Below are 22,543 nucleotides of genomic sequence, written 5' to 3'. Positions count from 1 at the left end.
TTCTGCTACCCTCTGGCTACAGCAATTCCTGCTCACCTCAGTTTTAAAGGGACATCCCTCTATTCTGAGGCTGTACCGTGGGATCCTAGACTTTCCTACTGTTTGATGCAAACCATGCAATTCACTGTATGTTTTGATGTACACATGACAATAAAGCTGATCTTTTATTTTATCTTTAGTGGAAACATCCTTTCCCCACCCACTCTCTCCAGGACTTCCAGTATTTGAAAGAAAGAGGAGAGAGGAAACAAAGAAAGATAAGGGGAGAGGAGGAATCATCTATGACTAGGAAAGTGTCTGGGGGATTTAAGTGTATCCCTGTGATGCATTCCTGTCTCCTACAGAAATCTCAGCAATACTGGTTTTTAGGGTTACAGCACCAGTTGGGTTCATGAAAGCAGACAGAAGAGATGTTCCTGCTGCCTTCTATGACACCACCTATTTCTCCACATCTTGGCCAACATACAATGGATTCCGGTTAGTTGGGCCATTGGTTAATCAGAGCAACCACAGGAGACTGTTGCTGAACCATTTCTAACCAACGTTGCACTCCTGCGGCTGTTAGGCTTAAAGCAAACATTTTTTAAATAGCGTCACTGAGTTTCTGTTCAAAAATCAGTGATTTTTGGCAAGAAAGAAACAGTAAGACAATTCAGAACTGTTTTGCTCACTGCGATTTCAAGCATTCAGGCTTGGAGATATTAAAAATGACCAGATGTGAAATGAAACAATTTTACTGCTTCAGCTAGGAAGAATTTGAAGGTAGACAATAGGTGCAGGAGTAGGCCATTTGGCCCTTCGAGCCAGCACTGCCATTCAATGTGATCATGGCTGATCATCCACAATCAGTACCCCGCTCCTACCTTCTCCCCATATCAACAATTATCTTGAATGTTACAATGAAAATGAAGATTAAGAGGATGCAATCATAGAAAGCTTTGTATGAAGGCAGTCCATTATCTACACTAAGAGTCTGGGCTGATTTTGTTCATTTACAGTCAATCAAAAGAACACTGCTGTGTACACTCATTGAATTCCTCTGCTGTCAAATATTTGGAACTAACACACAGTTTTATAGTACAGTAGTAGTATTGGTAAAGTTCTAATTTGTTCTGTATTTTATTTAAATACATAATTTGTTACTTAGTTAAATGATAGTTTGACTTTTTTATACCTTTTTACCTATTTCTTTGAAACTTCAGCTATTTGAGGCAGCCCCTTAATTGGGCCAAAATGAATTGGTCCTGATGTGTCCTAATTAACTTGACCCACGGTGTAGCCAGAACCAATATAAATGAGATGAACATGGAATAAATAAATCAATCTGAAATGATCACTGGTCTTTGTGGGAACGGACAATCTTATTTCTTGCATCATAGTGGTAACTAGTCTCGATGGAAGTTATGGTGGACATACTCTATACGCAAGTTCTTTCATTGCAAATGAAATGATGTGGACATTTTAAAATGTAAGAAGTACTGTCACTGTTGCTGACTTTACTTTGTTTTGGCCTAATATTGTATCGCGCCAATGAGTTTTTCTGCCTTGCTATGAAGTTCTCAAGTTTTGTTATTGCCTTAGCTGTGCAGCACATCATTTCAGACACAATGGCATATTGTGTCATTAGCTGGAGAAAATTCCCAGTTCCTTATTGTGTCAGCAGAGCTACTCAAAGACATTCATGGGATAAAAGAATAGTTATGCACAGAGATGAAGGAGGTCATTTAGCCCCTGTGGTGGTGCCTACGTTTGCCAGTCAATTGTACCAATGAGGCAAATGATCAGTTTTGATGGCGTTGATAAAAGCAAGATGGATGACTGATACCAATGAGACAGTTTCTTCTCCTCTGAACAGAGCAATGCAGTGATGACCTTTCACCTCAGCAGCCATACAGAAGCCCAGATGGGGGGGCAGTGGCACCTCCCATGTGACTATGAGGGATGGGCAGGGCGGGGGAGAGGGCGTCAGGCATGTGAGTCAAGCTGACACATTCTCTCGTTCCTTTTTTCTCCTTCTAGTTTGTTCTCCTCCTCCTGTTCTGAAGACCCATGCTGGGGTATGGCTCCATTGCACCACCAGGCCTTCAGTCCCTCACCGAACAGAGTACTCTTCATGTGAGAGCAGCGAGCGTAAGTGTCATTGAGATTTTCAACCACTCGGGGTGCCCATTGCCTAACCTAACATCTGTGCCCTGCCATGTTCTGGCAGAACTCACTTCTCAGAGAAGCATCTCCTCCTTCTTTTCCTAAGCATACCATAGAGATCTTAGTGTGCAATATAATACAGTATCTCTGGGATTCCCTTGCCAAAATTCTTCATCTCTTAAACTCTCTCCCTCCCTTACAGACCGCTTTGTCATGTCTTCTTGTCCACCTTTTTGGTCAGCTATCCTAATCTCTCTTTTTGCCTCAGCATCAGTTTCTTTAATCGTAAGATCTTGTGAAGAACTTTGGACCATTTTGTCATCTTCAGCGGCTTCATAAATGCAAATTATCATGCTTTCATGGAGCAACCAATGCATTTAAAATCACCTTTTCATGACGCATTTGCAATGGACAACAGAATGGGCTGAAGCTGCACAAAGTACTTTCTATTCCAGTAATGGTTTGCCTCATCAGCCACCTCTGAACATCTGTTTTCCCATCCCTTGTCAGAAATGTCACTTTAAAGATTTTAGCTGACAGTTGTTTTTTTTTGTGACCTCATATTGCTTTTCATGGGTACTCTGTATTGCCATAACTTTGCCAGATACTGTTGCTGGATGTTGTCCCTGATGACATCATGTATCGTGTGTGATGTTTGAAGTCAAACTTAAACGCAAGAAGAAGCAGATCCACAGAGTTCTTCACATGCTCATCTTTGGTAAAAATATGTCATTCAGAGTACACCCCTAAACACATTTTCTAAGTCTTTCGATCAATAATATTTGAAATTTTGGAAAAGCTGAACAGTTAAGAGATGTTGCGAAAGAGTTCCCAGGAAAAAGCATGGAGGTAGAAGGGATGATGTGGTTCCGTACTGAGTGCTAGTGATTTCTTATAAAAGCTCTTTGATATCATCCTTGAGTTTCAATTCTTAAAGATCAAAGATTAGCTTTATTTATCGCATGTATATCGAAACATTCAATGAACTATGCTGCTTGCAGCAAGGATGTGCTGGGCACAATAGTCGCCATGCATCTGGCGTTACGAGTCAATTATCCATAATAGTTTTATAACAAAAACTATTATTCATGCGTGATTTTATTGTATTATCAATAAAATCACATATGAATAAATCCATAAGTTTTTTTTTATAAAATCCTTCAAGGATATTAAAGGAAACAGATACATGATTAAATGTGTTTAGATAAACAGTAGCTGACAATAATAGATATGCTGAGAATAGCTATGGAGGTTGAGAACAGGAATTTATGACATTAATCATACAAACAGCTTATACAAATAAAAGTAGCAGTGTTTAACACATTATAAATAAATAATGTGCTGGCAATGTAGTGACTGTGTCAGTTTGCATTGTTGATGAATACCCTAAAGGAAACAATGGCCTTTGGAGAATATGGGCTTTTGGATCGAATGGTCCTATCAGCCTCCTAAAGAATGCTGACTTGTGTTTTCATCTGCCAGCATCTGTCGTGGCCCAGAAAGTGCTGAGGTTTTGAAACAGGTGGCACTTTGCACAACAGAGTCCCAGTGGGGCCTACAACTGAAGCTTCTGACTTGCCATGTCTTTATACAGCCTAGGACAACAAAAACATGACAAGATGACAGATAGTAGTTTCAATATACAGTGACAAACAAATTAGTGCAAAGATGCTTTCTACTGAATACCAGATGTGTTGAATTCTGTGAAATGGAACAAGCAATGAAAAATTGTCAATCTCCCATCTGTGCCTTCAGTGTGCGATGTGTGTGTTAAGTCCTTGTGGTTTTGTTTAGTTGTCGACTGCACTTAAGTGGAATTTTGTAATTTTTGTCTTATTAATGGGTAAGTTTCGTGGTTTAGCCAGAATTCTGGGAATTCTGGGAATCCTCCTATACAGAGCCTAAGTTCTCCTGCTTTACCTGGAAACAAACTGACGTACACAAAAGCAAATTTTTTTTTAAGTTATGAGAGACTGGGGAACAAGGATGTTCAAAGGAACTTGGGTGTCCTTGTACACAAGTCACTGAAAATCAATATACAAGTTAAGAAAGCATATAGAATGTGACCCTTTATAATGATATGGTATAATTGGAGAATTTGTTATTCCTCTCTGCACTTTGTAGTGTATTGGGCAGCAACCTTGCCATTTCTTTAGCATTTTGTCTGTTTTTCAAGGCAGCATTGATAGCTTGATGCTCAACCCAGCACAGATGGAAAACATGCCAGGAAACAACCAGTTTCAAATCCGGGACCACTTGCCTCGAAGTTTGGTGCTGATGTCACTACACAATCGGCCGGCTAATTGCAGAATTAAGCAAATCTTGTTGCAATTCTACATGGCCTTCCTCCCACCATCCCTCCACCCCTGATCTATGCAGACCTATCGATCTGTTCTTTTCTTCTTTATGTATTGACCTATTTTCTTAAGCAGGGCTTTGGTGTCTCTCGTCAACTGGCATTTATTGCTCTTCCCAGCTCTTGAGGAAATATGGTCTGCCTCAGGAATTGCTGCTGCAGTTCTATACTGCAGTGATTGAGTCTGTCCTGTGCACCTCCATCACTGTGTGGTTTGGAGCCGCCACCAAGCAGGATAGAACCAGACTACAGCGCACAGTGAGGACTGTCGAGCGCATCATTGGAGCCTCCCTGCCCTCTATTGTGGACCTGTACTCTTCCAGGTTGAAGAAGAAGGCGGGGAACATCATAAAGGACTCCTTCCATCCTGCGCACGGACTGTTTGAACTGCTTCCGTCTGGTAGGCGCTTCAGATCCCTCCAGACTAAGACTAATAGGCACTGGAGAAGTTTTTTCCCTACTGCGGTCACTTTGCTGAACAGTTAACTGCTGGTTAACTGTCGGCTAACTATTACTTGGATTGCACTACCTGTATGTATAATCTATATTTTCATTTATATTTATCATTATTATTGTTATGAGCAGAGAAACAATATCTGCCGGAAGTAAGTTCCTTGTATGTGCACAGGTACTTGGCGATTAGTCTGATTCTGAAAGGAGGCACCTTCTGCAGTCCTTTTTCTGGGGGACACCACAGGGAGTTGGAGGTCAAGTTAAGGTTTAGGGATAGGGATGAGTGGAAGTTAAAGATCATGGCCAGTTAGGGACCAGAGCCAGTGGCAGAGCCCAGGCTGGACTGCTCCACCATCAAAAGCTAGTGATGTTGGGCTGGCAAGCACTGTGGATGAAGACCAATGATCTCCATGATCAGTGATTGAGGTCAATGGATGAGGCTGTTGACCCAGCATGTCAGCAAGTCCCTGAAGGTTGGTGTGTTCTGGGATCAGAGATCCATACGAGCTGGAGACATGAGAGCTGGTGAACCCCAACCCCTCAGGTTATTAAGTTCAAGTGTCGGAAACCTATGCAAGTCCTGAGTTCGAGGCCTGGACTTCAAAGTCCATGATTGGAGAGTTCTGGGTTGATGCTGAATATCAAAGCCCAAAGGGCAGAGACTGAATACAGTAAATCTGGAAGTTGGAAGTCCCATGTCTGTGAGTCCATGTCTGAGATACTGGAAGCCCAGAGGTGGCCTGTCTATGTGTGCAAATGGGAGGGAGGAAAGGAGCATGTTTTGAGGTTATTCTTCTGTTTTGTTGCTGTTGTTCTGTAGTTGCTGCTGTTGTTGTTGTTGTTGCTTGTGTTATTCTGCTGAACGTTGTCAGCATGCTCTGTTAGCTTTGGTATATGTGGCGACAGTTGTGGGCTGACCCCAGCACATCCTTAAGTTGTGTTGTCTATTAACATAAACAATGCATTTCACTGGATAATAAATAAATGATTTTGAATCTGAACCTGTTGGAAGTATCCCACACTAATGTTGGACAGGGAATTTAAACATAGCAAAATGAAGGAATGGCAGTAAATTTCCAAATCAGCATTGTGCACCTTACAGGTATTGGTGTTCTTTGTAATAGACTCACATTTATTCTATTCCAAGAAGCCAATGGACATGATCCTATTCATTTGAATTAAGCTGAATTTGAATCACTAATGAAACTGTATTTTTAAAGTCATAGCACCATAGAAACAGGCCCTTCAGCCCACTATGTCCTTACAGACCATCATGACTTTCTACATTAATCCATATCTGACTGTGCCTTTGTCATTGAGCTATCTGTCCCCAGATGCCAACTAATCTTTCTGTGAAAATTTTACCTGTCTGATCCCCTTTAAATCTCCTGCTCCACATTGTAATCTTCTGATTTTAGTTTTAGACAATCCGACCTTGGGAAACAGAGCTTGTCTATCTACCCTATCTTTGCCTTTCATAATTTTTTTTAATCCTCTATCACTCCTCAGCCTCCTTTACTCCAGTGAAAACAGGCCCAACCTATGAAACACACACAAAATGCCGGTGGAACACAGCAGGGCAGGCAGCATCTATAGGGAGAAGCACTGTCGACGTTCCGGGCCGAGACCCTTCCCGAAACATCGACAGTTCTTCTCCCTATAGATGCTGCCTGGCCTGCTGTATTCCACCAGCATTTTGTGTGTGTTACTTGAATTTCCAGCATCTGCAGATTCCCTCATGTTTGCCCAACCTATCCAATCTCCCATTATTACCCATGTCCTCCAATCCAGGTTTGCCTGTGACTCATACTTCAGGGTGACTACAGTGACTCGTAGAAGGGAAGGCAGAAAGTTTTCAATTTAAATATCATTAGTCATTATCTACTGGCTGCACTTGTAATCTATGTTAAGGCTTAAGACAAAGTAATGATATCTTCTTTGAGCAGTGTGGTCACATCAGCTTTGAATAAATTTAGCACAAAGCCAGTATAGAATGAAATGAACTCTTTTGTGGGTATTTAAATCATTGCAGTTCTCAACTTCGATGTGACAAAGTCAAAGTTAAAATTTCAATCTAAAAGCAAGATGTGAAATCTAGTCATCTGGATGTAATTTTAACTTGCTACCATTAGAAGCCATGGGAAGTGGGAGAATATCTGAACCCTTCCATGTTATCCTTCTCCCTTTAATAAGCACATTTTGATTGAAGCACTTCAGATGAATCACATCATAAAGAATGTACTTGGGTCATTTATAATCAGCACAGAACAAAATGCTGAAGCACAGCTGTATGTTTTAAGTATTATAAATGGAGGCTGTAATAAGCATCTTTGAAAGTGCGGTGATCTCTTTCTCCTTGTCATTCATCAATATATTTTCAACCATGCTAGACAGTTAAAAACAGATTGTATACCAGAAACCTTCACATGATGGATGAATGCACCATTTGAGAGGTTGCTCGTCTCCAGGGAAAGTACCTCAGAATCGTGTCCATGGCAGCAGGCGATTATTATGTTAAATGGTCACCTAAAATCAGGTAAATATGAATAAAATGGACACCTGCCAGTAACGTAAAGAGATTTAAAGGAGTCGAAGACATTGAGAGATTTGCATGGAGGCTCTGTAAAGTTATAGATTTGGCAATACCTGTTTCTTTGGCTTTAAAAGGCTTTTGGATGTATGGTTCACCGTGAGGCAGAAAACATAAAATTTCATCTTGCTTAGCACACAGATATTATCAGGATCATTAACCTCTGATTCAGTAATACATTTGCCAGTACTTTACATACAAACACAGGTGAAAGCAGGACAACATCTCAAACCTGCTCCACTACTCAATAAAAGCATGGCCAACCTAATTTTGGCCTGAATTTTGCTTTGGCATCTGTCCTCCATAAGACTCGATTCCCTGTTTGCCCAAAAATCTGTCTTGAGTATACTGTTGATACTCTCGAAACTATATTATGTGCACAGTTGCAATGAAAGTGCTAATCATTGACCTCAATTACTTTATAATTGATGTTCAGATATGTCAGAATTACCTTCCACATTATGAAAATTCATGATTCGGAGGAAATAGTAAGGTTAGAATTACAACTGTGTAGTTGACATTGAGAGGCTTCTCATTTTCATAGGTGCTTATTGCTGTGCAAATTTATAATTCTTAAAACATACATTGCATTAGTAACTATCCTTCAAAAGTGCTTAATTGGGTTGTAGAGCACTCCAAAATGATCCGAGGTCGTGCAAGACATTATTTCAGTGCAAGACTTTTACTGCATACAAATTAATTTACAATTGCAGCTCAGAAAAGCCAAGAATTTTCCAGGCATAGAATCATAGAATTATACAGCAGGGGAACAGACCAATCAGCCCAAGTCATTCACAACTGACCAGTGGGCATCCATTCCCATCTCCCAGCACTTAGTCCATATCCGTTTATTCTTATGCGATACATATGCTCATCTCGACACTTCATAAATACTGTGACCCAGCCTTTTCCAGTTTCTCAGGCAGTGTATTTCAGATATTTTGGGTGAAGAAGTTTTCCCTCATGACACCTCTAAATCATTTCCTCCTTACGCCAAACCTATATTCTCTGTTTTTAGCTACCTCCAGATATGGAGAAAGGTTTCCTGCAGGCTACACTATCAATATCCCTTGTAATTTTATATATCTCCATCATGTTCCCCTTAACTTCTCTGCTCCAGGAAGGAGATTAACAAAGAACCTACATCATAGAACAGCACATTGCAGACACTTCAACCCACAATGGTGTGCTGATCTTTCAACCTACTCTAAAATCAATCTAACCCTTCCCTTCCTTATAGCCCTCCATTTTTCTTTCATCCATGTGCCTTTCTTAAATGTCCCTAATAGATCTGCCTCTACCACTACCCATGGCAGTATGTTTCATTCACATGCTCTATGATTGACGAAAACACAGCCTACGACTTCCCCCATACCCTCCTCCAGTCGCTTCAAAATTATTTTCCCTTGTAGCAGCCATTTCCACCCTAGGAATAAGTCTCTGGCTATCCATTTGATTTATGTTTTTCATCACCTTATACACCTCTAAAGAGGGGAATTTCTCCTGTCTCATATAGAGTCATAAAGTCTTTGAGTACGAAAGCAGACCCTTTGACACAACTCATCCATTCCAACCAAAATGCCTGTCTGATCCAGTCTCACCTGCCCACATTTGACTCAGATCTCTGTAAACCTTTCCTATCCACGTGCCTATTTATAATTGAATATACCTTTCTATAACTGAGTTTCCTCATCATTGCAAGTACTCCATCCCAGGCAAAATCGGTGAAACTCTTCAGCAACCTTTCCTGTGTTATCACATCCATCCTATTGCACAGTGACCAAGTGTGTACATAGTACTCCTTCAGAGCGCCGACTACGTTTTGACCACAATCTCCCTATTTTTGTACCTTGCACCCCAGCTAATGAAAGGCAGTACCACATATGTTATTGATCTGGGTGGCCATCTTCAAGGATTTATAAATTTGTACGTCAATGTTTTTCTGTTCCTCCGTACTCTCTTAGACCCTACCATTCATGGTGTATGTCTTGGCCTGATTACCATTCATGTCACATTTGTCTAGATTGAGCTCCATCTGCCCAATTTGCCACCACATCTGTATTTATCTGCAGTTTGACACTACTTTCCACACCAGCAACTCCATGAATCCATTAGCTGCTCCAAACTGCTAATTACATTTGAAGATGATACTACATTGATTGGCCTTATCTCAAATAATAACGAGACAGCCTACAGAGAAGTCATCACCTTGACACAATGGTGTCAAGAAAACAACCTCTCCCTCAATGTCACAAAAACAAAGGAGCTGGTTGTGGACTACAGGAGGAATGGAGACAGGCTCACCCCTGTTGACATCAATGGATCTGGAGGGTAAATAGCTTTGTTCCTCGGTATACACATCACTGAGGAGCTCATTTGATCTATACATACCAGCTACGTGGTGAAAAAGGCACAACAATGCCTCATTTAACTCAGATAGTTGAAGAAGTTTGACATGAGCCCCCAAATCCTAAGGACTTTCTACAGGGACACAATTGAGAGCATCCTGACTGGCTGTATCACTGTCTGGTATGGGAATTATATTTCCCTCAATTGCAGGGCTCTGCAGAGAATGATGTGGACAGCCCAGCGCATCTGTAAATGTCAACTTCCCATGATTCAGGACATCTACAGCGACAGGTGCATAAAAAAGGCCCGAAGAATCATTGGGGACGTGAGTTACCCCAACCACAAACTGCTCCAACTGCTGCCATCTGGGAAATGGTACTGTAACATTAAAGCCAGGACCAACAGGCTCCGGGACAGCTTCTTCCACCAGGCCATCAGACTGATTAATTCACACTGACACAATCGTATTTCTAAGCTATATTGCCTGTTCTGTTGTATGTCTTACTGTACATACTATTTATTACAAATGACTATAATTTGCTCATTGCACATTCAGACGGAGATGTAACATAAAGATTTTTACTCCGCACGTATGCGAAAGGTGTAAGAAGTAAAGTCAATTCAATTCAATTCAACAAGAGCTTTTCAGCCTAATGCCAATTCAAATGTCTTGATGCATGTCTCTGAGGTTATGCCACACCCTGTGTTTATCAAATGATTTTGTGGGAGCAGTAAGTATTTCTGCCTCACTGACCTTTTCATAGAGTGTGCTCTGCACTCTTACCACCCTACACTAACAGAAAGGTGTAAAATGCAAACAAGTTACATTATAACCACGTTACTAAATGACTGTTCCCAACAAAAGTCTTGTTAAAACTCTTCTGCAACCTCTTCAGCGTTTCCTCTCCAATCTTGCACACAACCTTCAGAAAGGGTAGTGTGAGGGAACGAACACAAATCCTCATAGAGGGATCAGCATTCTAACTGGCTGCATCACCTACTGGTATGGGTGGGGTGGAGGGGTCTACTGCACAGGATCAGAGTAAGCTGAAGAGAGTTGTAAAATTAATCAGCTCCATCATGTGCACTAGCGATCGAGTGTCCAGGAAATCTTCAAGGAGCAGTACCTCAAAAAGGTGGTGTCCGTCATTAAGGACCCCTCACCTAGGACATGTCCCCTTCTCATTTCTACCATCAGGAAGGAGGTACAGAAGCCTGAAGGCACACATTCAAAAATTTATGAACAGCTTCTTCTGGTCTGCCATCTGATTTCTAAATGGACATTGAACCCATGAACACTATCTCACTACTTTTTTTATTTCTATTTTTGCACTACTTATTTAACCTACCTATTTAATATCGATATACTTACTGTAATTCACGATTTTTTCTCTATTATTATGTATTGCTTTGTACTGCTGGTGCAAAGTTAACAAATTTTGCAACATATGCCAATGATATTAAACCTGATTCTGTTCCTGATTCTGTAATGTCTCATGCATAGACTACAATATTATTCTCAAATGCAGCCTGATAGTGTCGTAGTGCGCTTGGCAAAGGATGGTGCTCAGAGAGGCTGTGCCGGAGGGGATGGTCAGAGGCTCCGACGTTCGACAGACTCGGAGTCCGCTGCAGTTGGGGCGCTTTCATTGTGTGCTGCGTCTGCGAGGCTGAGTTGGGCAGTGCCGTGGAACTGGCATAGCGGGGGTATTCCCTTCTGCTGCCTGTGTGGGATGACGAGTCTATCGGGATCCGGAGGACTTGTGGAAACTGTGTGGTGATTTCTTTTGAACTTATAGTCTTTTAACATCTTTGGACTATTTTTACTGAGCCCATGGTCTGTTTTTTCTTTATCAATTATGGTATTGTCTGCACTGCTGTAGCAATATGTTAACTATGACTATATGTGACAATGTGGTTTTGTGTAGGTCTTGTAGCTTTAGTTTTTGGTTTGTTGGGTCATAGAGTTGGTCTTCTGACTTGGTGTGTCTGGGTAGTCTTGTTTTGTCTGGTTGGTTTGGAGCTCCTTTCTGGGGAACGTGCTAAGATGGTAGCATGATATTAATATGCAGCAGCCTCTCCGGACTCTGGATTTGGGGATTAGCAAACGTTATGTGGATTTTCTGGTGTAGTCTGTTTTGTCATGTGCTTTTGTGATATCATTCTGGAGGAACGTTGTCTCATTTTTTAACTGCATTGCATTTGTGGTTTCTGAATGTCAATAAACTGAAACTGAACTGAACGGAACTGAATTCTCAGTACTAATATAACACACAAAATCTGTTTAAGTGACAACCTACATGGGTATTATTTATACAATGAGCAAAAGCATTTTTGAGACACCCTGCTGAGGTCTCTGTGGCATCAAACATAGGATGATGTGGCATCCTAGTTATCCTGCAGATGACAAATGTGAAATATCTTCCTTAATTATTCTGCTTTTATTTTCATTCTATTTCTGTAAAGTATTTGCTGTTTATGTTTGCTTACTGTTTCAAAAAGTAAATAACTTTCTGGCCTATTTTTCTAACTAAAATGAATGAATTGGATGAGGTTAGGAAAGGTTCACCAATTTACGTTAAATGAAATCCTTGGAGTTTCCACATGGATGAAATAATTAAAGGTGATAGCATGCTTTTGTTGGAGAAAGGCTCAGTTGCTTCTTGTTCTCTTAATTAACTGTTAAGATTTACACTTTCTCTCTTTGAATGTAAACTCTCTTTGTTGAATTTAAGCTTATCAAGTCAAAGTGTGTCGCTGTTGAGGATTGGAATATTTCCCTGTATATCCTAGAGTCACTACGCTCACACAGATGTTGAGTAAAGCTCTCTCTAATCTTCCCCATCATCGAGACAAATTTTTTTCCCCCTGTTTGTAATATATAAGTGATTTATGATGAGGACAAGTCTCCAGGGTAGCTATTTCTGGCGAAACCTTTAAAGCTCTCAAACAATTGGACTGTCATTATATAAGGAAAATTGTAAGCAGCAAGTATCATCTGCTAATATGTGCCATGTTGATAACACATAGTAACCAGATAAAGTTTAAGAATATCTCTCAAAAAAAGATATTTGTGGTTTTCTTGCAAGCCAATTATTTCTGACCCAGGACATCATTGCAGAAGTCTTGGATTTAAAGAATAGTGTGGTGCCCATACAACGAGCAAGGTAGGAGAAAGTACTGGTGGGTTAGCTGTGTGAGTCTCTGTGCTTGAAGTGGATTTTGGGTCACTGACCTCACTCTTGAGCCGGGGTTAGAGAAATCTCAGGAAGAAATGGAAGATTCAGAGGTAGACTATTGAAAATGAGAACAGAATGGGAATGAGCAGCAAGTGAGACTTTGTGTTCTGTGTGACTGCAGTAAGCATCAACAAACCAGTCAATCAGAGTTGAGAAAGTGGGTATAGGTAGGACTGTCCATGTACCCATAATGACCCTTTGACCTGGAGAAAGTGATTGGAGTTCAAGGAATTAAATTGTGCGAGAGATGGAAAAAGGTCTTGTTTTGCTGCTGTTGTTTTGTTTTGTTGTTGTTGTTCAGCAAAACATATTGGGCATGCTATGTTGGTACTGGAATGTGTGGCGACATTTGCGGGCTGCCCCCAGCACATCTTTGGGGTGTGGTGGTTGTTAATGCAAATGATGATTTTCACATTCGTTTCAGTCGACATATGATAAATAAATCCAAGTTATACACCAACTTTGCAGATCTGTAGCTTTATGTCCTGATTAGCTTTTGTTCTTCTGGCCCTCAAATGTGGTTGAAACCTTTTCAAACCTGATATTTGTTGTGCTTGGACACAAGACACTCTTGTTCACTCAACCTGGAACATCTGATGATTTAGTGCCAACCATTCCATTACCAAGGGAGTTCTCTGTGGTCCTCTGATGCATACTGCCAAAAGCAGACGTTAAAAAGCACTTGATGCATTGAATGCCACTATTACCAAACATGAAACAGCGTACCCTAACACCTTCTAAATAATTGTTGGAGACTTCAATCACATTTGTCTGAAGAAAGCTCTGCCCAATTATCATCAACATATCACCACCAACACCGGGAGTCCCAACACATTCAACTGCTTTTACACTATGTTTCAGAATAGCTCATGTTCCTTTTTGTAATTAATTTTTTTATTGAAGTTCACCAAACAAACATTTCCATAAGATATATTTCAGACATTGTACATATATATCACATAATCATATATATCACAAATCTCCACAAAGTATTTATCTGAGGTACACACTTATAGAAAAGAGTGGAAAGAAAAAAACAAGCAAAAGAAAAGAACTATGAACAAGTTGGGAGTGATCTTTTTTTTACAACAGATTCATTGATTTGTGAGAATAAAATCAGGCCTATGAGGCATTATGTAGTTAAACAATTTTTCCCAGTATGAATCAAATTAGAATAGCTCATGTTCCATGCCTAGCCTGCACTTTGGGAAATCTAGTCACTGAGCTGTCCTCCTACCTGCATACAGGCAGAGGCTAAAGAGCAAAGCTTCAGATAGAAGGACAACAAAGGAGTAGTCGTGGGAGAGTGAGGAGCAGCTTTGTGCTTGGTAGACTGGGCCATGTTATAGACAATAGACAATAGGTGCAGGAGTAGGCCATTCAGCCCTTCGAGCCAGCACCGCCATTCAATGTGATCATGACTGATCATCCACAATCAGTACCCCGTTCCTGTCTTCTCCCCATATCCCTTGACTCCGCTATCTTTAAGAGCTCTATCTAACTCTATCTTGAAAGTATCCAGAGAATTGGCCTCCACTGCCTTCTGAGGCAGAGCATTCCATAGATCCACAACTCTCTGGGTGAAAATGTTTTTCCTGAACTCCATTCTAAATGGCCTACCCTTTAATCTTAAACTTCTGGTTCTGGACTCCCCCAACATTGGGAACATGTTTCCTGCCTCTAGTGTGTCCTCAATAATCCTATATGTTTCAATGTTCATGGACTCCTCAGTAGATCTGAACGAATGCACCACAGACTTTATATAAAAATAGTCATAGCTGAGTGTGTCCCTACAAATCATTCTGAGTTTTCCCTAACCAGAAGCCCTGGATAAACTATGAGATCTGAAAACTTCTCAGGCATTCAGGTCTGGCGACCAAGTAATACAAGATGTCAAGGTATGATCTGCAGAAAACCATCTCACATGAGAAGTGGCAATTCTGGACCAAACTTGAGTCACTGGAAGATGCTCGACAGCTGTCACAGGGCTTGAGTGCTCCTACAAAGTGAAATCAAGTGACATGGGTGACAAGGCTTCACTCCCTGAAGAGCTCAATGCCTTTTATGTTTGCTATAACCATAAAAACATGGAAGAACCTTCACAAGCTCCCTTGCCCCTCGATGACCCTGTGATTTCAGTCTCTGAAGGCAACATGAGAGCATCCTTCACACAGAATGTATCCGGCGCAGATGGGGTACCTGGCCAAGTACTAAAGACCTGGCTTCAATTATACCAGTGCCTAAGAAAAACACGTAACCTGCCTCAATGATGGTCAGCCAATCGATCTTACCTCCGCAGTGATGAAGCACTTTGAGAGCTTGGTGATGAAACCTGATGGCCTGAACTGCAATTTGTATCCATTCCAATTTGTCTACCATCAGAGCAGGTCCAAAGCAGATGCCATTGCATTGGCTCTTCACTCAATCCTGGAACATCTGTACGGCAAAGATGTGTACATCAGAATGCACTTCACTGACTACTGCTCAGCATTCAATGCTATCAACCCCTCAAAACTAATCAATAATCTCAAGTCCTCGGCCTCAATACCTCCTTGTGTAACTGGGTCCTCAATTTCCTCACTTGCAGACCCCAGTCAGTTCAGATCAGCAACAACATTTCCTCCACACACTCCATCAGCAGAGGTGCAGCTCAAGGCTGTGTCCTTAGCCCCCTCTCTACTTATGACTGTGAGGCTCAGCGTAGCTCCAATGCCATATTTAAGTTTGCCGATGACACCTCTGTCACTGGTCAAATTAAAGGCAGTGATGAATCAGCATATAGGAATTGGATTGAAAGTCTGGTTGACTGATGCTACAACAACAACCTCTCACTCAATGTAAGCAAGACCAAGGAGATAATTGATGAGCAGGAGGGAGAAGTAGGAGGCCCATGAGTCTCTTTAGAGGATCAGAGGTAGAGAGAGTCAGCAACTTCAAATTCCTTGGTGTTACCTTCTCAAAGTATCTGTCCTGTGACCAGCACATAAGTGCCATTACAAGAAGAGTACTTCTTCTTAGAGGTTTGCGTGGATTCAGCATGTCATCTAAAAGATTGACAAGCTTCGACAGATTTGTGGTGGAGAGTATACTGACTGGTTCCATCATCGCTTGGTACGGAAACACTAATGCCTTGCATAGAACAGCCTCCAAAAAGTAGTGGATACAGCCCAGTCCACCACAGGCAAAGCACTCTCCACTATTGAGCACATTAAAATGGAGTGTTGTTGCAGGAAATCAGTGTCCATCATCAAGGTTTCCACCATCCAGGCCATGTTCTCTCCTCGCTGCTGCCATCAGGAAGAAGGTAGAGGAGGCTCAGGATCCACACTACCAGGATCAAGAGCAGTTATTACTCCTCAACCAGAGGGGATAACAACAACAACAACAACAACTACTTCTTCTTCTTCTTCTTCTTCTTCTTCTTCTTCTTCTTCTTCTTCTTCTTCTTCTTCTTCTTCTTCTTCTTCTTCTTCTTCTTCTTCTTCTTCTTCTTCTTCTTCTCCTTCTTCTCCTTCTTCTCCTTCTTCTCCTTCTTCTCCTTCTTCTCCTTCTTCTCCTTCTTCTCCTTCTTCTCCTTCTTCTCCTTCTTCTCCTTCTTCTCCTTCTTCTCCTTCTTCTCCTTCTTCTCCTTCTTCTCCTTCTTCTCCTTCTTCTCCTTCTTCTCCTTCTTCTCCTTCTTCTCCTTCTTCTCCTTCTTCTCCTTCTTCTCCTTCTTCTCCTTCTTCTCCTTCTTCTCCTTCTTCTCCTTCTTCTCCTTCTTCTTCTCCTCCTCCTCTTCCTCTTCCTTCTCCCTCTCCTCCCTTTTTGTATTTACACAACTGGATGGGTTTTTTTGCACTTTGGTTGTAGTCCATCCTGTGAGTGTGGTCTTTCCTTGATTCTATTGTGTTGCTTGTACTTACTGTGATTGCTTGCAAGAAAAGGAATCTTAGGGCTGTACATGGTGACAAATTTGTACTTTGATAATAAATTTGCTTTGAACTTTTGAGCTTTGAACTAAATTTCATTGCCAAGTGAAAGTTTCCCAATTATCATTGAGAGAAATTGTCTGTGAGTATGTAACAGGATGAGAAATTTCAACAATGCAGGGGGCTGGAGAAACCAGAGCTGTTTTTCTTTATGGTGGAGAATGTTAAAAGTGATCTTGAAGATGTATGCAAAACCACATATAGTTTTGTTTTTAATCACACAAGGAGAAGCTATGGTCACCATGCAGTTTAAGTCTGAGATGCAGAAGAAGATTGAGACTCCATATGGACTGCACTGAGGTCAGCATCCAATGCACATCACTGGACTTAGAGCTGCAGACCTGACTGCTGGCTCACTGTGCCCTGTAACCATCTTCAGTGGTGTTGCTGTTCTGTGAACTCCTCTGCTTTCATTTAAAAGCACTGAACAGTTTATTGGTCTCTCCTTCTTTCTTTCATTGTCCACTTCAGGTTGGAATTGTGTGTAGAAAGTGCCTGAACACATTTTTTTTTATTAAATGCAAGCTGCATGTAGCTAGTGCTGTATAATGAATCTGCCTTCAAGTTGTTCTGTCTCTTTTAAGAGCACTAAAGGTAATTGCTGCATCTTGAGTTCAGATGCAGGCTAATTGCTATTAATCTTAATATGAGTCAATCTGAGACTGTTTTCTTGAGATAGCCTAATTGGTTTGACATGAAGTATCTTGCCAGTATCATGATGGATGTGTAATAAAACACACACACACACATAAGTCATATGCTGGGTATTATTTTCACATCTGATCTTTTAGGGTACTGTTATGTTTGGATCATGTACCGCACTTCTACAAATTGAGTGCTTTAAGCTTTTATCAATAAACTTGCAACTTCTGCTTCCTGATCCAGTCACTACCCAAAAGCAGGTTGCCAAAAAACCTTGCTGTCTAGTAATACCAGCCATACTGGAGCAGTGTCAGAATTAGAGCAATAAGCTGTTATCTATTGGCAACAGGAAGATTACATGGGATAACTTCACTCACCTCAACTCTGAACTGATTCCACAACCTGTGGACTCACTTTCATTGACTCTATTACTCATGTTCTCAGTACTTACAATTTTCTATTTATTTATTTATTTATTTACACAATTTGTCTTCTCTTACACCTTGGTTGTTTCTTAGTCTTTGTGTATAGTTTTTCATTGATTCTATTGTATTTCTTTGTTCAACTACGAATGTTCACAAGAATCCATCTCAGGGTGGTATATGATGTCATAGTCATATACTTACTTTGATAATGTATTTACTCTGAACTCTGAAGAAGGGTGCAAATGTAGAGGTAACCTGAAAACTAATTGCAACATTATATTATGCATTTTCTGGAGAAATATTCAGTACAGTGCAAAAGTCTTAGGTGCATATACGTAGCTAGGGTGCTTAAGACTTTTGAACAGTATTGTATTTGTCAATGTGGAATGGAGGGTGAGTTTTGTAAATTTGGCAGGAGCTTAGGAAGTTGGGAACAGCGAGGGTGGAGTGCTACGGATGGGGTGTGGGACAGGAGAACCAAGGGCAGGGAGTGGCGCGGATCCAGACACACCCAGCCCTGAGACAGCAGGCAAGGGCATTTGATTCCAAACAATTGGTTTATTGATCATTACAGGATGTCCCTTTGGTGCTTCCCAATCCCTCCCTTCTCCCTTCCCCTTTTCCCAACAATGATTCCCCTCTCCCTGTCCTCTTCCCACTATTAGTCCACAGTAGAGACCCATAGCAGAATCAGGTTTACTATTGTTCATATATGTGATGAAATTTCCTTTTTTTAATGGGACTGGAAGACAGTATTAATTCCCTTACAATCTCAAAGCTTTCTGACCAATACACAAGTATTGACAATAGTTATTTAACTTTATACAAGACCAAAACATACGAGTTAGAGTAGCCACTTCAGCGTTGCATCCATCGCAGGTAGGATTTATATTAGAAAAAATACGCGCTAGTTTATCTTTTGACATATGTGCCCTGTGCACTACCTTGAACTGAATCAAAGAGTGATGGGTGCAGATAGATGAATTGTTAACCAAATAATAAATTTTTTCCATTGATCATCTGAAAGTGAGTCCTGAAGTTCCATTTCCCAAGCACATTTAACCTTATCATTGGGTATCATATGTGAATTCATTAACCATTTATATATAATAGCTATCAATCATTTTGAAATGGTTTGAGCTGAAAAATAGCATCTATCATATTTGGTAAATGAACAAATGGTTAATTTGGTAAGAAATCACGTAAAAAATTCCTAACTTGTAAGCATATAAAAATTGTGCATTAAGTATATCATATTTATCCGCTAACTGCGAAAAGGACATTAAGCAATCCTCTAAAAACAAATCTTAAAAAGTTTTTATTCCCTTAGTTTCCCATCTTAAAAAAGCCTTATCGAGAATTGATGGTTTAAAAAAAAGTTGAAGTGGTTATTACTAGAGAGAACAAAGTTATTTAAGTCAAAATATCTGCGAAACTGAAACCAAACTTTTAATGTGTGTTTAACAATAGGGCTAAGACCATGTCCACCTGTCCTAGAGAACAAAAAAGGGAAGAGGAGCTTCCAGTAAAAAAGCCAAAGAGAACCCCCTTTCCGAGCTCTCCTCCAATTCTGACCATGAAGGACAGTCCTGATTATCTGTACCATAAATTCAAAAGGTGATATAACAAATATTAATTGCCCAATAATAAAATCTAAAATTTGGTAATGCCAGTCCTTCCATCTTTTGGAGAGATGTTTTTAGAACGTTATCAAAAGTCATAGGTGTGGACTTACAACCTAATTCACTTACAGCAATCTCTGGGATTACTCCAAAGGAAGCAGGAAGTGTTCCCGCTGCCGCTCAACATGTGATAGCTTTTCCAACTTCATTGGCCAGGAGAGCTATTTTGTTGCATTGGAAGGATCCTAATCCACCTACTGTTTCTTTCTGGTTCTCCATTACGTCTTGTTTAAGCTTGGAGAAAATTAGACGTCAGACATTTGATACATCTTTCAAATTTGAGCAAACCTGGTGTCCTTTTACTCAATATTTTCATATGATCTTTTTCTTTCTTTTCTATTTTTTTAAGTCAATTTTTTTCTCTGTTTTTTTCTTTTCCCTCCACAAAGTTTCAGATTTGACCAGAAGGATGTTTTCTTTTTTTTTGTAACTTGATCCTCAAATGGACCACTCAGTCCCTTTTTGTTTTGTTTTAGATTAGTTTAGTGGGGGTTTTTTACTTCTTAAAAATAGAAAATTTTCTGTCTGTTTTTTTTTGTGAGTTGTCAAGAGGAGTTGTGGTTCTCTGTTTATTTATACTAGCTTAATATTATATTATACATGATTTTGACAGTGTATATCCTTTTCTTTGTACGCTTATTTTATTTATGTATTTGATATAGCTTCTCCTCTGATTTGTATCTATTCATATAATTATTTTAAATCAATAAAAAAAGATTGAAAATGAAATGAAGTACAGGCAATAGTAACCACTTGGTTAAAACTCTACTGAATAATAACAATAATAAGAGAGGCGAGACTGCGCAGATGCGTGACGTCAGCCAGTAGCGTGCGAAAGGTTTAAAAAGAAGACCTCCATATCCAGCGGGCAGCGGAGTGAGAGGCAACAGAGTGATAGGGCTTTGGCTCAATGAGCTTAGGAGGTAATGGGATGAGGCGAGGTAGGTTTACCTGTGTTAATTGTGGTAAGGAGGTAGTATGTGTGTGAGGCCAGCTTTTTGTGCTTGATGTCAGATGTGGAGGGTCCTGGAGTCTCCCAGCCTCCTGGAGGCCATAACTGCTCCAGGTGTGTTGAACTGCAGCTCCTGAGGGACCGAGTTAGGGAACTCAAGATGCAGTTTGATGACCTACGCCTGGTCAGGAAGAGCGAGGAGATGATTCAAAGGAGTTATAGGCAGGTGGTCACACCAGGGCCACGGGAGACAGACAAGTGGGTCATAGTCAAGAGGGGGAAGGGGAAGAGTCAGGTATTAGAGAAAGCCTCTGTGGCTGTACCCCATGACAATAAGTACTCCTCCTGGGGGAAGCGACAGTGGCCGTATCCCTGGCACAGAGTTTGGTCCTGTGGCTCAGAAGAGTAGGGAAGGGAAGGGGAAGACAGTAGTGATAGAGGACTCTATAGTTAGGAGATCAGACAGGCGATTCTGTGGACGCAGGAAAGAAACCTGGCTGGTAGTTTGCCAGGTGTTTCGGATCGCATCCAAGTTATCCTGCTGTGGGAGGGAGAACAGCCAGAGATCGAGGTACATATTGGTACCAATGACATATGCAGGAAAAGGGAAGAGGTCCTGAAAAAAGACTACAGGGAGTTTGGAAGGAAATTGAGAAGCAGGACCTCAAAGGTAATAATCTCGGGATTACTGCCTGTGACATGCAACAGAGAGAATAGGAATAGGTTGAGGTGGAGGATAAATGCGTAGGTGAGGAATTGGAGCAGGGGGCAGGGATTCAGATTTCTGGATCATTGGGACCTCTTTAGGGGCAAGTGTGACCTGTACAAAAAGGATGGGTTGCATTTGAATCTCAGGAGGACCAATATCCTGGTGGGGAGGTTTGCTAAGGCTACTGGGGAGAATTTAAACTAGAATTATTGGGGGTGGGAACCGAACTGAAGAGACTGGGGAAGAGGAGGTTAGCTCATAAAGAGAGAAAGCTTATAAACAGTGCAAGAGAGAGGATAGGCAGGTAATAGAGAAGGGATGCGCTCATATCGAACGTTTGAGATGTGTCTATTTTAACGCAGGACTGTTGTGAACAAAGCAGATGAGCTTAGAGCGTGGATCAATACTTGGAAATATGATGTGGTGGCCATTAAAGAGACTTGGATGGCTCAGGGACAGGAATGGTTACTTCAATTGCCGGGTTTTAGATGTTTCATAAAGGACAGGGAGGGAGGCAAAAAAGGTGGGGGCGTGGCACTGTTGACCAGAAATAGTGTCACGGCTGCAGAAAAGGTGGATGCCATGGAGGGATTGTCTACAGAGTCTCGGTGGGTGGAAGTTAGGAACAGGAAGGAGTCAATAACTTTACTGGGTGTTTTTTATAGGCCACTTAATAGTAACAGGGATATCGAGGAGCAGATAGGAATAACAGATCCTGGAAAGGTGTAATAACAACAGAATTGTTGTGATGTGAGATTTTAATTTCCCAAATATCGATTGGCATCTCCCTAGAGTGAGGGGTTTTAGATGAGGTGGAGTTTGTTAGGTGTGTTCAGGAAGGTTTCTTGACACAATTTGTAGATAAGCCTACAAGAGGAGAGGCTGTACTTGATTTGGTATTTGGAAATGAATCTGGACAAGTGTCAGGTGTCTCAGTGGGAGAGCATTTTGGAGATAGTGATCATAGTTCTGTCTCCTTTACAATAACATTGGAGAGAGATAGAAACAGACAAGTTAGAAAAATGTTTAAGTG

General features: G+C 40.9%; 1 protein-coding gene across 2 annotated transcripts in view; it reads left to right on the top strand.

Annotated features, from left to right (window-relative positions):
- Positions 1-22,543, top strand: part of adarb2 (adenosine deaminase RNA specific B2 (inactive)) — a 794,386-nt gene that overhangs the window by 348,843 nt on the left and 423,000 nt on the right. Inside the window, exon 2 of one of the 2 annotated variants that reach the window (XM_059971912.1) lies at positions 2,020-2,130. The exons of the other annotated variant lie outside the window; for it this stretch is intronic. Within the exon in view, the coding sequence (XP_059827895.1) occupies positions 2,020-2,130 (111 nt within the window). The remainder of the gene's footprint in view (positions 1-2,019; positions 2,131-22,543) is intronic. 2 annotated transcript variants of the gene reach the window in all.

This window comes from Hypanus sabinus, chromosome 6 (genome assembly GCF_030144855.1).
Source record: "Hypanus sabinus isolate sHypSab1 chromosome 6, sHypSab1.hap1, whole genome shotgun sequence".
NCBI classification, from domain to species: Eukaryota; Metazoa; Chordata; class Chondrichthyes; order Myliobatiformes; family Dasyatidae; genus Hypanus; species Hypanus sabinus.
Note: the sequence above shows the minus strand (reverse complement) of the source record. Positions and strands in the feature narration are given on the sequence as shown.